This window comes from Meriones unguiculatus, chromosome 18 (genome assembly GCF_030254825.1).
Source record: "Meriones unguiculatus strain TT.TT164.6M chromosome 18, Bangor_MerUng_6.1, whole genome shotgun sequence".
Taxonomy (NCBI): Eukaryota; Metazoa; Chordata; class Mammalia; order Rodentia; family Muridae; genus Meriones; species Meriones unguiculatus.
In genome coordinates, this window is record NC_083365.1 from 15,451,546 (window position 1) to 15,470,968 (window position 19,423).

At 45.4% G+C, this 19,423-nt stretch overlaps 1 protein-coding gene across 2 annotated transcripts in view; it reads right to left on the minus strand.

The window, feature by feature from the left end:
* Positions 1 to 9,367: 9,367 nt before the first annotated feature.
* Slc27a2 (solute carrier family 27 member 2) overlaps positions 9,368 to 19,423 on the minus strand; it is a 35,947-nt gene continuing 25,891 nt past the window's right edge. For both annotated transcript variants that reach the window (XM_021642842.2, XM_060371627.1), the window contains 5 exons: positions 19,164 to 19,254; positions 18,422 to 18,620; positions 16,595 to 16,692; positions 11,012 to 11,142; positions 9,368 to 9,845 (listed from right to left, as the gene is read on the minus strand). In XM_021642842.2, coding sequence (XP_021498517.1) covers positions 9,669 to 9,845; positions 11,012 to 11,142; positions 16,595 to 16,692; positions 18,422 to 18,620; positions 19,164 to 19,254 — 696 coding nt within the window. In that variant the 3' untranslated portion in view covers positions 9,368 to 9,668. The remainder of the gene's footprint in view (positions 9,846 to 11,011; positions 11,143 to 16,594; positions 16,693 to 18,421; positions 18,621 to 19,163; positions 19,255 to 19,423) is intronic.

Genomic DNA, 19,423 nt, shown 5'->3' on the forward strand with positions numbered 1-19,423 from the left:
AGCGTAGTCTGTCTTAATCGACACCCAAAACGTCGGTGACTGAGAAGCCATGTGCTGGGCGTGCAGTGCCTGATCCTGCTTTTCAGAAAGCTGAAGATTTTCATTCAGTTCTGAGAAAGTTGAATTGGAGAGTACCTTGGTAGCAAGCAAGGAATGCAGCTTGTTATTTGATACAGGGGCTTCCTATATAGCTCTGGAGAGTCCTGGAACTCGCTCTGTAGACCAGGCTGTCTTTAAACTCACAGAGATCCTCTTGCCTCTGCCTCCCCAGCGCTGGGATTAAAGACCTGCACCTCTATGCTAGGGCCACCAGTTTGTTAATTCTCAGTTAAACCTGTAGTTTCCACTTCGTTCATGGAGAGCTGTGTGACCTGAGGCAGAGGTGTCCTCATTTATAAACTATCTTACAATTACCTATAGGAAAGTCTTTGAAACAAGACAACAGCTGGGCATGGGTCGTGAGTTTGTGGCTAGCCTGGTCTACAGAGTGAGTTCCAGGACAGCAAAGGCTTCATAGAGAGACCCTGTTTTGAAAACTTTTTTTTTTTTTGTAATTTATTATAATTTATTCACTTTGTATCCCAGCTGTAGCCTCCTCCCTCATCACCTCCCAATCCCGCCCGCCCTCTGTCCCTTATTGCCTTCCATGCCCCTTCCGTAGTCCACTGATAGAGGAGGTCCTCCTCCTCTTCCATCTGACCCTAGCCTATCAGGTCTCATTAGGACTGGCTGCATTGTGGCCTGGCAAGGCTGCCCCCTCCTCAGGGGGATGTGATCAAAGAGATAGCCACTGAGTTCATGTCAGAGACAGCTGCTGTTCCCCTTACTAGGAAGCCCACTTGGACACTGAGCTGCCATGGGCTACATCTGTGCAGGGGTTCTAGGTTATCTCCATGAATGGTCCTTGGTTGGAGTATCAGTCTCAGAAAAGAGCCCTGTGCCCAGATTTTTTGGTTCTGTTGTTCTCCTTGTGGAGCTCCAGACCCTTCCAAGTCTTCCTATCTCCCCCTTCTTTCATTAAGATTCCCTGCACTCTGCCCAAAGTTTGGCTATGAGTCTCAGCATCTGCTTTAATACCCTGCTGGGTAGAGGCCCTCTGTGGTAGGCTCCTGTCTTGTTCTTTGTTTTCACCTTCTTCCGATGTCTATTCCGTTTGCCTTTCTGAATGAGGATTGATCATCTTACCCAGGGTCCTCCTTCTTGCTTAGCTTCTTTAGGTATACATATTTTAGTATTATTATCCTGTATTATATGTCTAATATCCACTTATAAGTAAGTATATGCAATGTATGTCTTTACCAACCCTATATCTGACAGAGGGCTAATATCAGGAATATATAAAGAACTCAAGAAGTTAAACAGCAACAAATCAAGCAATCCAATTAAAAAAAAAAAACAGAGTACAGAGCTAAACACTGAACTCTCAATAGAGGAATATCAAATGGCAGAGAAACACTTAAAGAAATGCTCAACATCCTTAGTCATCAGGGAAATGCAAATCAAAACGACCCTGAGAATTCACCTTACACCCATCAGAATGGCTAAGATCAAAAACTCCAGTGAGAACACATGCTGGAGAGGGTGTGGAGAAAGGGGAACCCTTCTCCATTGCTGGGGGGAATGTAAACTTGTACAACCACTTTGGAAATCAGTCTGGTGCTTTCTCACACAATTGGGAATAGTGCTACCTCAAGATCCAGCTATACCACTCCTAGGCATATATCCTAAAGATGCTCAAGTATACAATAAGGATATTTGCCCAACCATGTTTGTAGCAACTTTATTTGTAATAGCCAGAATCTGGAAACAATCCAGAAGTCCCTCAATTAAGGAATGGATACAGAAATTGTGTTACATTTACAGAATGGAATACTACTCAGCAATTAAAAACAAGGAAATCATGAAATTTGCAGGCAAGTGGTAGGAACTAGAAAAGATCATCCTGAGTGAGATATCCCAGAAGCAGAAAAACACACATTGAAAAACTTTACAAAACAACAATAACAAACCCCATTGATTTTGGGGCTGAACACACTTCAGTGGATAAGAGCATGCACTACTCTTGCAGAAGACCAGAGTTCCGTCGGTTACCAGTACCCACGTCAGAAGGTTTGTAATTTCCTGGAACTCCAGCTCCAGGGGACCAGACACCTCTGGCTTCTTCAGGCGCATAAACTCACACACACACACACAGACAGACAGACAGACAATTAAAAATTAAATCTTAAAACCGACGCCTGCTTTCCCTGAAATATTGGGCTAGTCGCTATGGGCTGGGCCTGGGCGTTGGGGTTTGTTAGCTCTCCCAGGTGATGCTAATGTACAGCAATTTGGGAGAGCACTGTTAAACTCACTAGGTTTTGAAAGGGTCAGCCTGGCCCCAGGTGATTTCAGGGCACAGGGAGGTTTGGGAAGTGCCTTGCTGAGGCAGCGCTTCTCAGGTGTGAGCCAGTGTCTGGCGGTGAGACAACTCCCAGGTTTGGTCTGAGGATGTCGGGGTGGGGCAAGGCTTTGCATTAAGAAGCCCCCAGGGGCTGTCAGTTCAGAAACACTGGTCTGCAGTGTTCTCTCTGGTTCTCTCAGCGGCCTCTGAGTGAGTGAGTGAGCTGTGTGACTCCCTCCCACCACAGCTTCCCACTCTTCCCAGTCCCTCCCCACCTCCCCCAGATCCACTGCTCCTCCAGTTCCCATCAGAAAAGGACAGGCCTCCCAGTGATCTCACCCAAACACAGCATGACAAGATGCAATAAGACTAAGCGTAAACCCTCCTATCAAGGCTGGGCTAAGCCACCCTGAAGGAGGAAAAGGGTTCCAAGAGCAGCAAAAGAGTCAGAGATGGCCCCACTTCCATTGCTATGAGTCCCAGAAGAACACCACGTGACACAACCATAACATATATGCAGAGACCCTAGTGCAGACACATACAGGCTCCATGATTGTTGCTTCAGTCTCTTCGAGCCCCTATGAGCCCTGCTTAGTTGATTCTGTGGGTCATAGTCTCATGGATGGTGTCCTTGACTCCTCTGGTCCCTATAGTCCTTCCTCTCCATCCTCAGGGGTGTTGCCCAGGCTCTGCCTAGTGTTTGGCTGTGGGTCTTTGCATCTACTCCAGAAGAAGCCTCTCTGACGGTGAATGGGCTATGCGAGCTGTGTGACTTAGATGTGAGCTTCAGAGAGAGAGAGAGAGAGAGAGAGAGAGAGAGAGAGAGAGAATTAAGCTCTGAGGATCTGAATTATGCTAAGCAAGCACAAAAGATGGGTCATTCCGGGGCCTCTTTCTCTATTGAATTGTTCCCCATAACTTGTCACCTGATCAACAAAACCAGCCTTGTTGAGGCCTGCTCTTTGTAACACACCTGAAGCCATTTTGTATTCAGTATCCATTTTTGTTCACAAGGTGAAATTAAGTTAAAAAATTTTTAATTTACTTCCTAGAAGTAGTTATTCCTTAGCTGACACTAGCAAACCCTGCCAGAAAGTCAAGTTAATCCACACTAACAGACCCTGCCAGAGGGCCAAACTAACCTTATATTTAACTATGACCCAATGGTGTCATAACTTGTGCTCTGTTATCTCCACACTTGGCTACACTCTGGTTGCACTCTGGAAGACCATAACAGCCACCTCACTTACCTCACTTAGGACCAGTCAGCTTAAAAGTTAGCTAATAATACTTTGTCTAGTTAGCCAAAAATGTAATATTGCTTTGTATAGTTAGACAAAAGTGTAACTTTCTTTCCCGTTGCTTTCCATACTTGGTTTTCCTATAAAAGGCTACCCTAAAAGCAGACCAGTGTCACAGGCTCCTGCGTCCCCTCCCTCTGTGGCCCTGATCTCCAGCAACTTCAAACAGGCATTCAGTAAACCATTCATACCTGGCTGAGATTGGTGTGTGAGTAATTCGTGCATCTGTTCTTGGACTACAACAGCCTCACATTGGACTTTGTTAGAAATTCAGATTCTGATTTTGACTCTGCTATGTGGGACCCAGGACTCAGGCGATTCTGTGTTTAGGTGTAAGATGTGGATCATTTGATCAGCTTCCCTCCTCAACAGAGCAGGCAATACAAAGTTACTGCCCTACTATGTACTGGCCACTGACAAGTCACTGCTGAGTGACCTGTATAGTCTCCTGTGCTCACAGAGCCTATAGCTTCATGAGCCAAAGGAGGTTGACAGTGAGGGACACAGGATCAACCACGTGTGTGTCTCCCTCTGACGTTTTGCATGTCCCGAGGCCCGCAGCCCAGCTGGCTAGACCCCTGCTGGCCATTGGCCTCTGCCCTTAGGACAGTGCAGGATGCTGCGAGTGACACTGTCTTCCTTGTTAGCAGTCTGCGCAGCCCCGCGAGCCAGCACGTAACTGTTGACAAAGAGCTGTAACACATGGTGAAAACTCTGACCTGTGCTCAAGGGTCTTTCCAGTCATCTGTTCTTTAGGATCTGACTTCCTCTCCCGGAGTCCTAGATCACACTAGTGCTAAGAGCATTTCTTAGCTCATAACAGTCTACGAACTAAATGCTTTAATGTAGACATGGGACAAGAAACGTGTTTATTAAATCATCTTTTCGTGAAATGTTATTCGATCATCTCCATTTTTTACATCATCTATCATTAGCTTCCGTGTTAGAGGTGACACTTCTTGGTTTCATCCCCACATTATCTGGGCTCATGTTGCATCCTAGATATGGGCCAATTACAAACGTCAGCAGCTGTGTGATGTATATGAATATTAGCTTAAGCTAAAACCACCCACTTGTGCTTTCAAATGAAGCCAACTAGTGCAGCTATTTCTATAGACACAATTTTTTAAACTTTTTGTTAGTATACCTTAGTTTTATATAGCAATTGGTTTCACTATGTCAATTTTATACATATATACATTTTGATCATGGTAATCTCATTATCCCCAGTCTCCCTCTCATTCTAGAGATATTTTTCTTCTTCCAAACTGGTGCCTTCTACATTTCTCTGCCAGAGAATGAGAAAGAGAGAGAGAGAGGGAAAGAGAGAGAGAGAGGGAGAGAGAGAAAGAGAGAGAGAGAGAGGGAGAGAAGGAGAGAGAGAGGGGGGGGGGAGAGAGAGAATTAAGCTCTGAGGATCTGAATTATGCTAAGCAAGCACAAAAGATGGGTCATTCCGGGGCCTCTTTCTCTATTGAATTGTTCCCCAAACTTGTCACCTGATCAACAAAACCAGCCTTGTTGAGGCCTGCTCTTTGTAACACATCTGAAGCCATTTTGTATTAAGTATCCATTTTTGTTCACAAGGTGAAATTAAGTTAAAATTTTTTTAATTTACTTCCTAGAAGTAGTTATTCCTTAGCTGACACTAGCAAACCCTGCCAGAAAGTCAAGTTAATCCACACTAACAGACCCTGCCAGAGGGCCAAACTAACCTTATATTTAACTATGACTCAATGGTGTCATAACTTGTGCTCTGTTATCTCCATGCTTGGCTACACTCTGTACACTCTGTCGTAGAATGAGAGAGAGAGAGAGAACCTCACTATGTTTAACTAGTCTTGCTTGCAGGAGCCTGGGTGAGGGGTTTGTTAAGAGGGGCATGAACATCTGGTAATAGCTACACCAATGAAGAAAATATCTCTTTCTCTCCCTGCAATCACCAACTTCCTATAAATCTTCAGGGAAAGTTGGGGCATTGTGATCTTTCCCTATCCACAACAGAATATTGACAGGTTCCATCTTGTTAGATCTTTGCAGACAATAACAATTACTGTGAATTAATTTCATGGATGTAAAAGTATTTACTTACCTGATGTAATTGTTGTCTGGGTGGCTTATTGCCTCTGTCTTCTAACCTAGGTTTAGTCCTGGAAGCCTCTAGCTTCTGTACACTCTGATCTCGGCCTAGGATGTTTTCAGCCTTTGAGATGTACTGCTGAATAAACTCACCCTTTCTTGCTCTTTCTGAACTCTGGCTGCCCCGTTCAGTTCAGCTCTTCTGGCTCAAACGCCTCTTCAAGTTCACTAGTTCAAACTGGCTTCTCTCAGCCTCTGACTGAATTGCTCTGCTTGGCCTCAGACTAACTCTAGCAATCTATTCTAATCTTTGGCTCCTTCTGTCTTCCTGTGTCTAGCTTGTTTTCTCTTCAACCTGCCTCTGTAAAACTCTCCCTGTAAAACAGCCACCTCTCTTTCTCTCTGCGCTGCCCTCCCTTAAGTCTCCTCTCTTTCCCCCCTCTTCTCGTGAGAGTTGGGCGTATCCTATTCTGTCAAATCGTTCTCTGATTTGTCACTTTGTCTGCCTCTCAATTAGATATCACTCTCAACCATGGGTGCTTCCTTTGACAAACTAACTTTATCTTCATTGTTTGTGATGAATGGTGTGTACTGAGGTCGTGTCGTCATTCCAGCAAGATCACACGGACCTAGAAAATCTTTGGATGTGATCAGAACAGCTATGTTGCTGGATTAAAATTCCTCTACATATGGGTGCACTGGCCGCATCATGTCTGGAAGACAGCTGCCCCACCATGCCCTATTCCCTCCTGTGCAGGCGGAGGAGGCTCAGAGGTTCTTGTGTTCACAGAGGAGCACTAGGAAAGGCTGAAATGTTAAAGATGCAGGGTGTGTCTTCAAAGGGAAAGATGTAAAGCTTGTCCCTACCGCACTCTCCCAGAAGGCTGGGAGCAGAGGTGGTTCATAGCCTTGTGATTCCCTGTTTTCTGTGTGGCCACAACAGATCCTCCCGCAGGCCCTTAAAATGTCGCTTGTGTAGTCAAGCTTTAGAACCCATCTTTACGTAAGTGTCACACGTACATGCCTTCAGCTTTATCGTACACACAGGATTGAGGTGTTTTTTGTTTTTTTTTTTATCACCAAAAAACTTTTCCTCAAATTTTGATACATTTATATGTGCCTAAAATAAACTGCTCGGGGTCAGATTCTTGAAGTTTGAAGCAACACTGTCTCCCGAGCCGTGTTGAACCAGACTTCCTTCTTGCCTTTCATGGACTGAAACTGCTGGCTGTGGTAGGTAGGGGCAGAGACCACCAGGTACAGGTGCTGTTACGACCTGGCAAAAGAAGAAAGATCAACCTTTAAAACCCTCCCAGGTGATGGCTTACCCGTGCAAACCCAGAGGCTGAGGCTGCTGTGTCTCCATTCACAGTGGAGCGGTGGCACTGGACCCGAGCTGGGGATTCTGGGGGAAGTGGGAGGCTGAGGAGGCTCAGCGAGCAGGGTCTGAGAACATCGGCGCTTACTTTCTAGCTGGATAATCTAAATCTAAAGCAGGGGTCACGGGAGGTCAGAACTCACCAGGCTGCAGCTGCAGAAATTCTAATGTTTCAATAGGATACCCTATTACCTGAGAAGATGCCCCTGGTGACAGAGAGTGACATCATCACTTTGACTTGCCTCTGCTGACAACCTGGTTTATTTTGACAGGATTCCATAACACTAAACTCTTAAACGTAGTCTTGGGTTAAAGTTTTCACTGGTGGATGAATCAAAAAAAAAAAAAAAAAAAAAAAAAGGGCAGGATTTTGTGAAAAATTCCCAGGTTCTGAAAAATATCAAGAATCATTCCAAATTATTGGGAAAATGCACCAAGATGCAAGCAAGCTATCCATTCCCATAGACAGTCCTGGAGTCTCCTACGCACATTGGGTGCTCAGGAAATGAGTTGTGCTCAAGGTAATAAAAGTAGTGATTTGAGTCACCAGACCTCTTGGAAGTCACTGCTAGAGTGGAGAGGAGGGCTCAGTCATTCAGGGCACTGGCCGCTCTTGCTGACCTTCAGTTCCCAACACTCACACAGTGGCTCACAACCTTCCATAACTGCAGTTCCAGAGGAACAGACCCCCTCTTCCGGTGCACACACATAGATGCAGGCAAAGTATCCATACAAGTAAATTAAATTAAAAAACAAGAGTGGAGAGAGTACTAGAAATGCTCCTAGCGTTCTTCTTAGTATCATATCTGGGGTCAGGGTGGCCACTCTTTTCACTGTTCGGGATGGCCAGGTACAGCTCCTGGTCATTTGAGGTCCTCTAGAAAGGAATCTTTGCTTCCTCTAGGCAGGCTAGGGGTGACCTGGGTCTCATTGTTTGCATGTAGAATCAGTGGCTGTGATGGCCTAAGTTAAGGTTAAGGACACGCCCTAAGTGCATCAGCCATGGACCAACTTCTGAGGGTGTCGCAGCTCCCAGCTCGGACCTGTGGCAGTAAGGGATTGTACTCACGAAGGAAGGCAATGTAGGGGCAAACAGCTCCCCAGAGGGTCCCAAGCCGTCCTTGGGCAGACTCATGCTCTGGAGACTGGCTGCGGAGTGGAATAAGCTTCCAGCTGGGAACAAAATCCCAACAAACACCTCCGACAAAATGTAACCACAGAGCAGAAAAGCCTGGCTATTCAAGGGTGATCCCAGCCTCACAAGCACCTGGGGCCCTGCCTCAATTGGCATTTTGTTTCTGAACAAATTAAAAGACAGAATCTGACCCGAGTTTCTATAAGACAGCTGGAGTGGTGGCTGTGTTACAGACACTTTCACCAACTGCTTTCTTTCCCCATAGCTTACATGTGAATCCTGAGGGCAAATGTTCTCGTAACTCCTAATGTAGCTAAAACAACAACAAAATAAAAACCAAAACCAACCGACCTACCACCTACCCACCCACCACCACCAACAAAAAAACCCCTGAAAACCAAAACCAAGACTAAACAAAAAACCCTAACCTTACTGAGCCTCTTTTAAGTGTAGACTTAGGTACCTCAGCCTTAGTCTTCTGAGGTGGTTTGAATAAGAATGACCACCCCCAACCCCTGCCACGCCCAGGGACTCCTATGTTTGAATGCTAGCTGGTAGAAGTGTTTGGAAGGATTAGGAGGCGTGGCCTGTTGCAGGAGGTGTGTCACGGGGGTAGTTTTGAGATTTCAAAAGCCTACCCCATTCCTAGTTGGCTTTCTCAGCCTCATGCTTATAGATTAGGTCTGAACTCTCAGCTACTTACTGTCCAGCACCACGCCTGCCTGCCTGCCTGCCTGCCTGCCGCCATGCTCTGCACCATGATGGTCAGAGGACTCGAACCCTCTGGAGCTGTGAGGAGTTAAATGTTTCATTTGATCAGCTGTCTTGGTCATGGTGGTTTGTTGCAGCAGTAGAAAAGTAACTAAGACAGCACATTTAGAGACTAAGCTGACATTCCTAGCTTGAATTAATGTCTGCAGGAGTGGAGCTGGGTTCCCATTGCTGTTTGTTGCTGGCCTGCCCTCCCTCTTCTTTGCCACTTTTTATCAAGATGAGTAGCGTGTGTATGGCTGATGACGCTCTGTTTTGAAACACCTAATGAGGAGTATGCAATTAGACTGGAGAAAAACACAAGAGACCGTGCTCTCTCATACGTTAGGATTCATATAGTTTATTATGTATTTAAAAAAATAAGGCCCTCTTTCCAGGAAGCTTGGTTTGCAAAGACAAATGGCAGGCACACATTGAAAAATAATTGTCTCTAAATCTTACTTGCAAAGGCTCAGGTGTAATTAAAAAAACAACAACTGTCCTTTTAATGGATAATTTTCTAAAAAAAAAATTCGCATCTTATAATCTTCAATCAAATTAAAGTTGGATTACATGAAGTGGCTATGCTAGATCTATTGAGTTTCTTTCTGGAAATGGTATACGTTAGCCACCTGGGAATATTCAGAGCTTCAGGGTTTTCTCACTTATGGCATTATAAATGTCCTCAGTCATGGGCACATAGGTTTTTGCTGCTTCATCCATGAAATACAAGGCATCTTTGATGACTGTGGGATTAAAGCCCTCCTCCATCAGGGTCACCTTTCGGTGTTTAAAAGTCCCAGTGATCTCTATGGAATCCTGAAAAAGATGACACAATCGGTTTGTTACTTGTGATTTACATAAGTCAGCGCAGGGGTGGGGTGGAGATGGTGGGGACTGGCTGAATGCTGGCTTTCTGTGTTGCTGTGAGAGTTGATGAGTATGTATTCACCCTGCCCATGTGCAGAAGTTCCACACAGTGACCTATGTAAGAGATTTAGGTCCTTAGAGCAGAGGTTCTCATGACCCACAGGGGTCATGGCAAAATTTCAGTTATGTAGCAGCAATGAAAATAAATGTATGGTGTTGGGGGTCACCACAATCTGAGGAACTGTGTTAAAGGGTTGTGTTTTTAGGAGGGTTGGGAACCCCTGTGAGGAGTGCGGTGCTGCCAACGGTGTGCAGACTCTGAGCAGAGGGGCCACTGGAAAGACTTCAGGGAGAAGGGGAAAGGGGCCACTGACACAAAGGGATTTTGTTTTCCCGGCCTGTCTGTTTGGCGAAAGCCTCCCGTCAATGTTATCAGACACGTCTGGAAACATTTCGTGTTCGTCTCTTTACCGCCTGCGCGCAGAGCAAACGCCAGCCCTTTGTGAGCGACCACGGGAGGAGCCTTGCACGCTCGGCACTGGTCAAGACCCTCAGACCTTGTCAGGGCTTCAGGTGCATGACGGCAGGGCTCTAAGCCCTCACACCAACTCCGGCGACAGTTCGACAGGCCCGAGTGACTGATGCTGCTCAGCTAGAATCTGCCCAGTAGCAAGGTGTAGGACCTCAGCAGGTTTCGTATCCTTCGGAACTGGAAACAACACAGCTGTGATGTATCTCAGTGGCAGAGTGCTCGCCTACCGTGAGCTGGGTCCTGGGTGCTAACACAGAAACAAGGCAAGTGGACCAAGACCAGGAGAACTAGATACTTTCTATTTGGAGTGTCTTTGACACCTCATCAAACACTGACTGTTAGCTCTCCGCTGAGGCTGCAGGTGAATGCACTGGCCTGTCATTTTAGGGAGGAAGAGATTGGGGGTGGGACCTTTGTTTGCTCTGTTTCTGGTATTTCCTGTCCTTAGTGAACTACAGCACTTCTTCCTGAACTCTGTCCGGTGCATAGGTTAAAATTTGGCAAATGTGGTAACCATGGGAGAAGAGGGGCAGTTCCCTAAGACAGTGCCTGGGAGAGACTTGAACTTGGTAAATTTTCTCACTTGTATTCTCAGGAACCTAGGCCTTGCGTAGTTTGGCAGGTACTCCGAGATGTGTTTGAAGAGTTTCTTTCCATTGAATTCATGGTTTTCTTTCATCTTGATGGAGGCCATCCCAATTCGACCCTCATGACCTGGAAATGGAGTAAGAAAACATTAGCTGGCATTTGCTTTCTTTCCTTTCTTTCTTTCTTTCTTTCTTTCTTTCTTTCTTTCTTTCTTTCTTTCTTTCTTTCTCCCACTCCCCTTTATTTTTTGGTTTTCGAAACAGGGTTTCTCTATGAAGCCTTTGGCTGTTCTGGACTCACTTTGTAGACCAGGCTGGCCTTGAACTCACAGAGATCTGCCTGCCTCTGCCTCCCTGAGTGCTGGGATTACAGGAGTGCGTCACCATGCCCCTCATTAGCTGGTAACTTCATTCTCAAGGCTTTGCCAGTCAAAGAACTACAGCTGTGCAGACTGTGACAACCACAAACAGTTTTTTAGAAATAGTTCCAATTGTTCTGTGGTAAGTACGCTATTCTTAGAAACATTAACGAATAACTAAGTGATAAAACCAATGACAGATGTACATTGGCTTTGATGCTTGTCATGACCTCTGCTCAGAGCATTCTCATTTAACCACAGCAACGGCCTTATCAAGAGGTGCAGATGTTTATCTCAAGGATGAAGAAACTGGGATTTAAAGGCATTCAGCTTGTCCAAGGTCATACAGCAAGGAGTAGCAGCATCAGAGACTAATGCAGGCAGGCAGGCTGGCTTCGGTTCCTGTGGTCGCAGTCATCATTCTTCTTAGTCAGCTATACAGAGCTTTCCTTGTGGGACAGCAACTGAGCTGGTGGCTAAATTGAATTTTTTTTTTTGTGTGTGTGTGTGTGTCTGTTTTGTTTTTCTGATTCCAGCCAAAAGTCCATGCTCCACTGTCATGAATAACTGAGCTGGACCTGTCATTTTAGCTCCCGATGTTGGGTCTGTTGTGCCGTTGGCACAGATACTGCCTTTGAGAGTTATTTATTCCCTCAAAGCTCCCAACAGCTTTGCTTCGCTGTGTTTCCGAGAGGCTGCAGGGCAGGAGGGTGGAGATAGTGCAGGGTTGAGCTGCTGTGTGCCCTTCCGTTCTTGCCCAGTACTCCCAAGGGAACCTACACTGCACAGAGAAAACTGACCTCAACAGCAGGGCCCTTAGCGGAGGTGATTACAACAGTTACTATTGTTTGCTTGTGAGGACAGTGGTAATTAGGTATTAATATCTATGTTCTCCTGATCCAGTGGACGCAGTGGGAGCCCGGGTCCACTTCCCTGAGCTACTTAACTGTAATCAGATAGGAAGAAGGTCGAGACGTCCTTGGTCACCTGGGCCCCAGAGCTTGAAATCTCTCCCATGGTGATTGTATGTTTACCCATTGCTCTCAAGAAGGCAAACAACAACAAAAACATTAAAACAAAACAAAACAAAACAAAAATCCTCATTCAGTTTTCTTCAGACCTGAAGGAGGAAGGCATGGTGCCAGACCTTTTCTCTCTCTCTCTCTCTCTTTCTCCATACCTTTCTTCTTAAGGTCCCAGACACCTGTCTCAGGAACTTCAAATATCCCCAGGAAGCTGATCTTGGGATTACAGTGGGGCTAATGCAGCAGAAAGACTGCACTGAATGACTCTTACTCCATGCCCTGGTAGTGGCAATGCCACTGGAGGGAGGTGGGCCTGTTAGGCCCAAGGCTTCTGCGCTTACTGCCAGGGGTTGCCTTTGACTAGTTCAGCTCCAGGTCCGTTCTTGGGAGATGTACTATTTAACACAGCAGCCACTGTCCGCATACAGGTTATTAAGACAAAAGAAATCAATTCTAACTAAGTAAAGGGAGAAATTCAAAATTTCAGTTGTGCTACCTGTATTTTAAGTACTTAGCAGCCACACTGAGACTGTTGGCTACTCTACTGGATATTTTTCACCAACATGGAAAGGTTTATTGAGAACTGGAAGTTCTAGAGAGCACCTGGACTGTTCTTGTGTGACGCCTCCATTCTAGGTTCCAAACGAACACTTCGTCTCCCCGGTGCAAAAGTGAGAACCAAGGTTCACGGTCACTGCCAGCACGAGAACAACTGCCTTGAGAAGGGCCTGCTGCATTTCCAGGCTTAGGTGTCTACTGTCAGCTAGGCATGCTGGTTAGAATGCTGGATGGCAGTCAGTAGGTCACTGAGAGTCTGAAGCTGGACAGAACTTCGGAGTTCCGCTCTAGCCTTTCACTGTGGGAAGACTTCTTTCAGGATTCTCAGATGGAAGAGGGTCCATCATCTGGAAGTGAGCCCATTTGACGGTTGGTCCCTCTGGCTATGGGGGTTTCCCAGGCAATGTACTCTTCCTGACCATCTCAAACTGTTTCTGTTGCTCCTCTTTCTGAACGACAGGGAGTGCTCTGACAGCCTCTTCCATGTTCTGCAATGCTCACTGACAGGCTTGCTTGGAAGATTCTGGATCCCACGTCCTAGAGGTTCTGATGCATTAGCTCAGGGATTCACAAAAATTCCCAGGTGACTGTGAGCTTGGCCACATTTTGAGAAAGGCTTCAGTGCCTTTCATACTTCGGTGGAATTTTTGCTGTTTGTGCTTTTTTTTTTTTTTTTTTTTTTTTTTTTTTTTTTTTTTTTTTGAGATGGGATCTCACTATATAGCCCCTGCTAGCCCAGAACTCATTACATGGCTCAAGTTGACCTTGAAGTGACTTACACGTCAGCCTGCCGAGTGCCGAGGTCACAACTGTACACCATCATGCCTGTAACTGTTTTTAAGAAGTTGTGCGAAGTATGAAATTCGTCTTTTTCACCAGTTCAGTGGTGGTTAGTGTAATAATCACAGTGTTGCCCTATTACCACACATGTCAGGGCATTTTCACTGTGACTAAATCAGACTTGAATGTCGTGTGCATGCTGCATGTGGGAGAACTGGGGATAAACCCGGAGCCTGTGAAGACACGCTGCCGGTGAGCCACGCCCCTAGCCTAGTGTTTTCAAGTCACTAGATCGGCAGTTCTCAACCTGTGGATTGTGACCTTCTGTGTTTGGAGGTGCCTTTCACTGGGGTCTCATATAAAATAGTCTGCATGCCAGAATAGTTACGTTATGATTCGCAACAGTAGCAGATTTATGGTTATGAAGTAGCAATGAAAATAATTGTGTGGTTGGGAGTCACCACAACACAAGGAACTATATTACAGGGTCACAGCATTAGGAAGGCTGAGAACCACTGGGCTAGAAAATTAAAAAAAAAGCACAGCTTTCTGGGCCCACCCATTCAGCAGGTCTGGGTGGACTGACACACCTCAGCTTTAGCAAGTTCTCGGGTATGGTGATGCTGCCTGTCTAGGACTCCTCCTTGAGGAATATTATTCTTTCAACCCACGTTCCAGATTTTTCTCAGCTACTTCAGAGAAATTTTAAGATTCAGAACATAGAAGCACACCCACCACTCTAAGAGGGGGCTATGAGAGACTGGGGTGTCATGGTGACTGACACCATGACTTGGACACTGGTATTACCGAGCAGGTCTGCTGCATTTTCCTCCAGACACATTGGGGAATATTCTGCACCCTCTCAAGACTCTGGGACCCGAGGTGTGGCTGTGCTTTCTATTGCATCACTGTCATTAGATCATAGGGAAACAGGTAGGAAAATACCCATCCTGTGGCTGATGGGAATGTAAATCAGTCCAGCTACTATGGAAATCAGTATGGTGGTTTCTTGAGCAAAACTAAAGGCAGATCTAACAAGGGGCCCATCTAACCCACTCCTGGGTGCTTACTCAAAGGTCTCCAATCCATCGCAGAGACATTTGCTCATCCGTGAGATTATAGCACAGTTCACAACAGATGAGTTATGGAAACAACCCAAGTGAGTAAGAAAATGCAGTGTATGTATGCAATGAGATATTTTTCAGCCACAGTGAAGACTGAGGTTTGCAGAAAGATGGACAAAATTGGAGATAACTATTGTAAGTGAATTAAATCAATTTCAAAAGAGCAAATGTCATGTATTTTTTCTCATTGGTTATATATATTATATAAATATAATCCAGGAATATATATATTATATATAACCCAGGAATCACCAATATATATTATATATAATATAATAATATATATTATATGTATGTATATATGACATGAGAGTAGAAATCTGGGTGGCAAAGGGATGAGAGAGAATGGTAGATAGGGAGAATATACTATATAAATAATATGTAATTGTATGGAAAAAGACTTTTACAAAGATAAATAAGCAGGTGTTGCAAGGTAAACAACCTAAAATGGCTTCAGGAAGTCCCTGAAATTTACCAAATTCGCTAGGCTCTGCCAGACTGAGCAATAGAGACTGCTGAGACTCACTCACAGGCAAGCCAAAGTGCAAAGAGGACTGTCAGACCAGGACATCTTCCTGGGAGAAGAAGACATTGGCCAGGCTGTCTGGAAGATGTTTAGACCAATGGAGGCACCCAGGAAGGACACTCTGCAGCCTGTTGGGCTCCCTGCAGGCTGTGCAGTGCTCTCCAGGTCCCCAGCTTCGGGAGCTGTCACCCGTGCTGGGCTGGGCCTCGGTGATGCAGCTGTCTTTGAGTCATTTCTGCTCCTAGAAGTAACCTTCACCCACCTTCCTGTGACCCCAATCAAACACATTGGTTTGCCAAGTGGGGCTTTGGTGGCATCTTCATTTTGGTCTGTCATAGGTTCCCTATCTGGGATGATTCGACGTGCATGTTGCGTTTCCTCCGGAAATGCTTTGTCACACAACGTGTGGCCCTGTCAGTGGGCAGGGAAAGGCCCTTTGATTGCTACTTTGAATAAAGGGTGAGAATCCTCCAAACTCAGTTTTTGAGACAATAATAGCCCGACACCTTATATCTGGCCATTGACTTAAAGAATTTAATCCTCTCTAATATCTACAATTAACACGGCTGATACAGCAACCCTCGTATACATTTAATACATGCACTCGATATTTATGAAAGTAAAATAAACGGGTTCTGATAATTTCAACTGCAAGGCAAGCGTTATCCCTAATTTGAGGGACTTGTGAAATAGCCAGCAGGTGTTGAAGCCAGGCTTCTTCCCACTCGGCTGGTGGAGGCAGATCTGTGGCGCCCTCAGTGGCTCTGTGATAATTCTGCACTCAGGGTCTGGTCTGGTTTTAGGAAACCGCTTACAAGAAGAAGCTGAACAAAATACGCCCCTTCCCAACTTTCTCTTTAGAAACTGTGATCGTTCCTACTTACATCTCCAGCTTCAGAGGCCACACTCCACTCTGTAGCCCTCAAACTCTCAAGGTACGCCAAACAGGGACCCCGAAACTTGGAGGCCTCCCCAGCCTAAGGACCCTAAATTAAGCAGTCGCTGAAACCCAGGGGCAGGCCAATTCACACGCACTGAATAGCTCGGACGTCGGTGCGTGAAACAGAGAGAGACACTCTCTCTAGCCCCCTGTGGCTGACCGCTGCTGTATCGTCCAGGTGGCAGGAGGGAGCAGGACAAACTTTGGTCGGCTGCTACGATTCTCCTCAGTGCCGGACTGGGTTCACACAGACTCATAGTGTCCTACCTGGCACCGGCACTCCATACACATTGACTTCTTCAACAAAGTCGACCAGCCCCACTATGTCAGCAACTTCCGTGGTAGCCACGTTCTCTCCTTTCCACCTGGGAGAGAAGGCAGGGTTAGTCGAGGCCACGCTTGTTTTCCGGTCAGCATTTCTTTCTGACCTCACTGAGGTGGCCGGTCTTCCCATTCTGGTTCTTAACACCCTCCCCTCACTCGTTGCGCTCTGTTGGAAGCAAAAGGGTGTAGACCTAGAGAGTAAGATGTGGGGTTTCGATCTCGTCACACAAGGCATAGTAACTAGCACCGTGTTCAGACGTGAAAGCCAGAGCTGGCTAAGAAAGTCACTGGACGTCAGAAATGAGTCTCAGCTTCTTTTCCCTTTGTTTAGGTCTCTCACTTTTCTTCTTTAATACCTAATTTAATTCAGTTAGTAAATTTTTTGGGCAGAATTTCATAGTTATATTTCAAGTTCTCACAATAACAGAGCTTTCAGCTAAAAAGAAAAAAAATACGCTTTTATTACATAGATTATAATGACTTTAAAAAAGATTTATTTATTTATTATATAGTGTTCTGTCTGCATGTGTGCCTGCATGCCAGAAGAGGGCACCAGATCTCATTACAGATGGTTGTGAGCCATCATGTGGTTGCTGGGAATTGAACTCAGGACCTTTGGAAGATGTGTATGTGTGTGTATTTTGTGCAGTGTGTGCATGTAGGCCAGAGGAAAACCTTGAGTGTCTGTCCTCAGGCACTGTCCACTCTTTAAGATATTTCACCAATTTGGAGCTCACCAAATTGGCAAGGGTGGTTGACTGGCCAGTAGGCTCAGGGATTTGCCTGTTTCTGCCTCCTTAGGGTTAGATTACCAACATGTGCCGTCAAACCCAGATTTACTGAACTGTGTTCCTGTCCTGTCCTGTCCTGACACTTGCAAGGCCAGGGCTGTATTAGCTGTCTCCTCAGCTTCCCGAAGTGACTTCTTAATGAGGGTGGCATAAAATTCCCTGAGACAGAGACTTTTAGGGGTAGAATAAGTGCTGAAGGTCAACCAGACTCTCAGGAAATGGGCGAAAGAATGATTAACTTATGGTATTTTTTTCAAACAAAATCTGTTGCTTTTGTAAGACAATTAAAAAAAAAACGGTAATATCGGTGGCCAGGGCTATGGTGAGTCTGGAGTGTGGTTCTCATTTAACCTTGATCTTTCTACTGTAGTCAGCCAGGTTCCATGCTTTCTTGACTCACTCGCTCAAGGTTGTAGGTCCTTCTGGGGGCGTTCCTATCTCAGGAGATTCACACAGGAAGGAACCCTCAGCCACGAGCTGGAGGACTGAGCTATCGTTGGCAACTCATGTCACCATTTACCAAAATGACTCCCAGACTTCCTCACGTTAGCCTGGGGGTTTGTGGGAAACCATTTGGTTGGAGATGGAGGATAGAAGGGAGTGGAATAAAGGCCCTGAACACCTCACTTCCTCAACCAGGTCAACTTCCCATTAATTTGCACTTGTTTTACCCTAAGAGCAAAAAGCTCCGGTTACCCTAATGGCAGCCACTAAACATGCAGGACATGAAGGAACAGCTGGGTGGACTTTGGGCTCCAGAGACAAGGAAGAGATGTCCCTCCTTTAGTTTCATTTGTGTTGTAAAAAGACCCTTCGTATTTCACTCCTTATTCTCTGGGAATGGAGGAGGCGAAATGGCACACAAGAGAGAAAAAAAAAATGGAAGCATCTCGGGAAAGTAGCATCTGATTCTGACTTAGGAATAGGCCAAACTGTGTGCATGTATTTGTTTTGGGCTCAATAATTCAGAGAAACCAACCGGAACGTATCTCCAACTCTGTCGTGAAAATAGATGAAGTTTTCCCGATCGATCATCAGGAGATCCCCACTGTTGAAATAGAGGTCTCCTTTTTTGAAGACATCTCTGAGCTTTTTCTTCTCCGTCTGAGCCTTCCCTCCAGCGTAGCCACTAAATGGTGAGAGCTGTGTGATTTTGCAGACCAAGAGTCCAACCTCACCTGAGACAGAAGAGGGTAAATTTTTTTTTTTTTAATGTGTGTGAGGAGATAAGCACATTTTATCATCATCTTTGTCTTAAAACTGATAGCTTATTGACAGCCTGCTGGCAATGAGCCGGCCATAGGGAGGGTCATTTCTTATATCCGTGCTCATGTATGCCGTGCTGTGGTTGAATGTGAAATGTCCCTCCTAGGCTGCTGTGTTTGAACTTGATCCCCAGCTGGGGATGCTCAATGATGATTCCTACACGTAATTAGACAAATGCATAGACATCAGCACAAGGGCCACATAAAGCTGTCTAGACCTTTACACAAGGGATCTTACAGGCAAGGTCTTCAACGGACTTAAACGTGTAATTACAGGTTAAGGCAAACCAGTCCCTTCTGTAATTTAGGCATTTTTGAGACACTTCAATAAACATGTTTCCCCCACTAATTTTAATAAAATATATTGGTAATACTAGTTAGTTCTTAAATGTTAGCTCTTAAATGTTGCTAAGGATAATTTTCATGCACAGTTTATTGCATTGAAAAAATCCACACCTTTGGGGACTTTGATGCAATATCCATTTGCGTCACGGATGGGCTCATCCTTCTCCACGTCATACTTAATCAGCTCATACCTTACAACTTTCTGCCAAAATTAAAAATATCATTTGAGCACATCCACTGAGTTTTGCAGTTTTTCACATGCTTGCTTGACTACAAAGACTACAGAAAGGACACATACAACAGAAAACTTCAGTGCACAGCATGGGCAGAATTTCACATCTGTAATAACCACCCAGATCCAGATATACAAG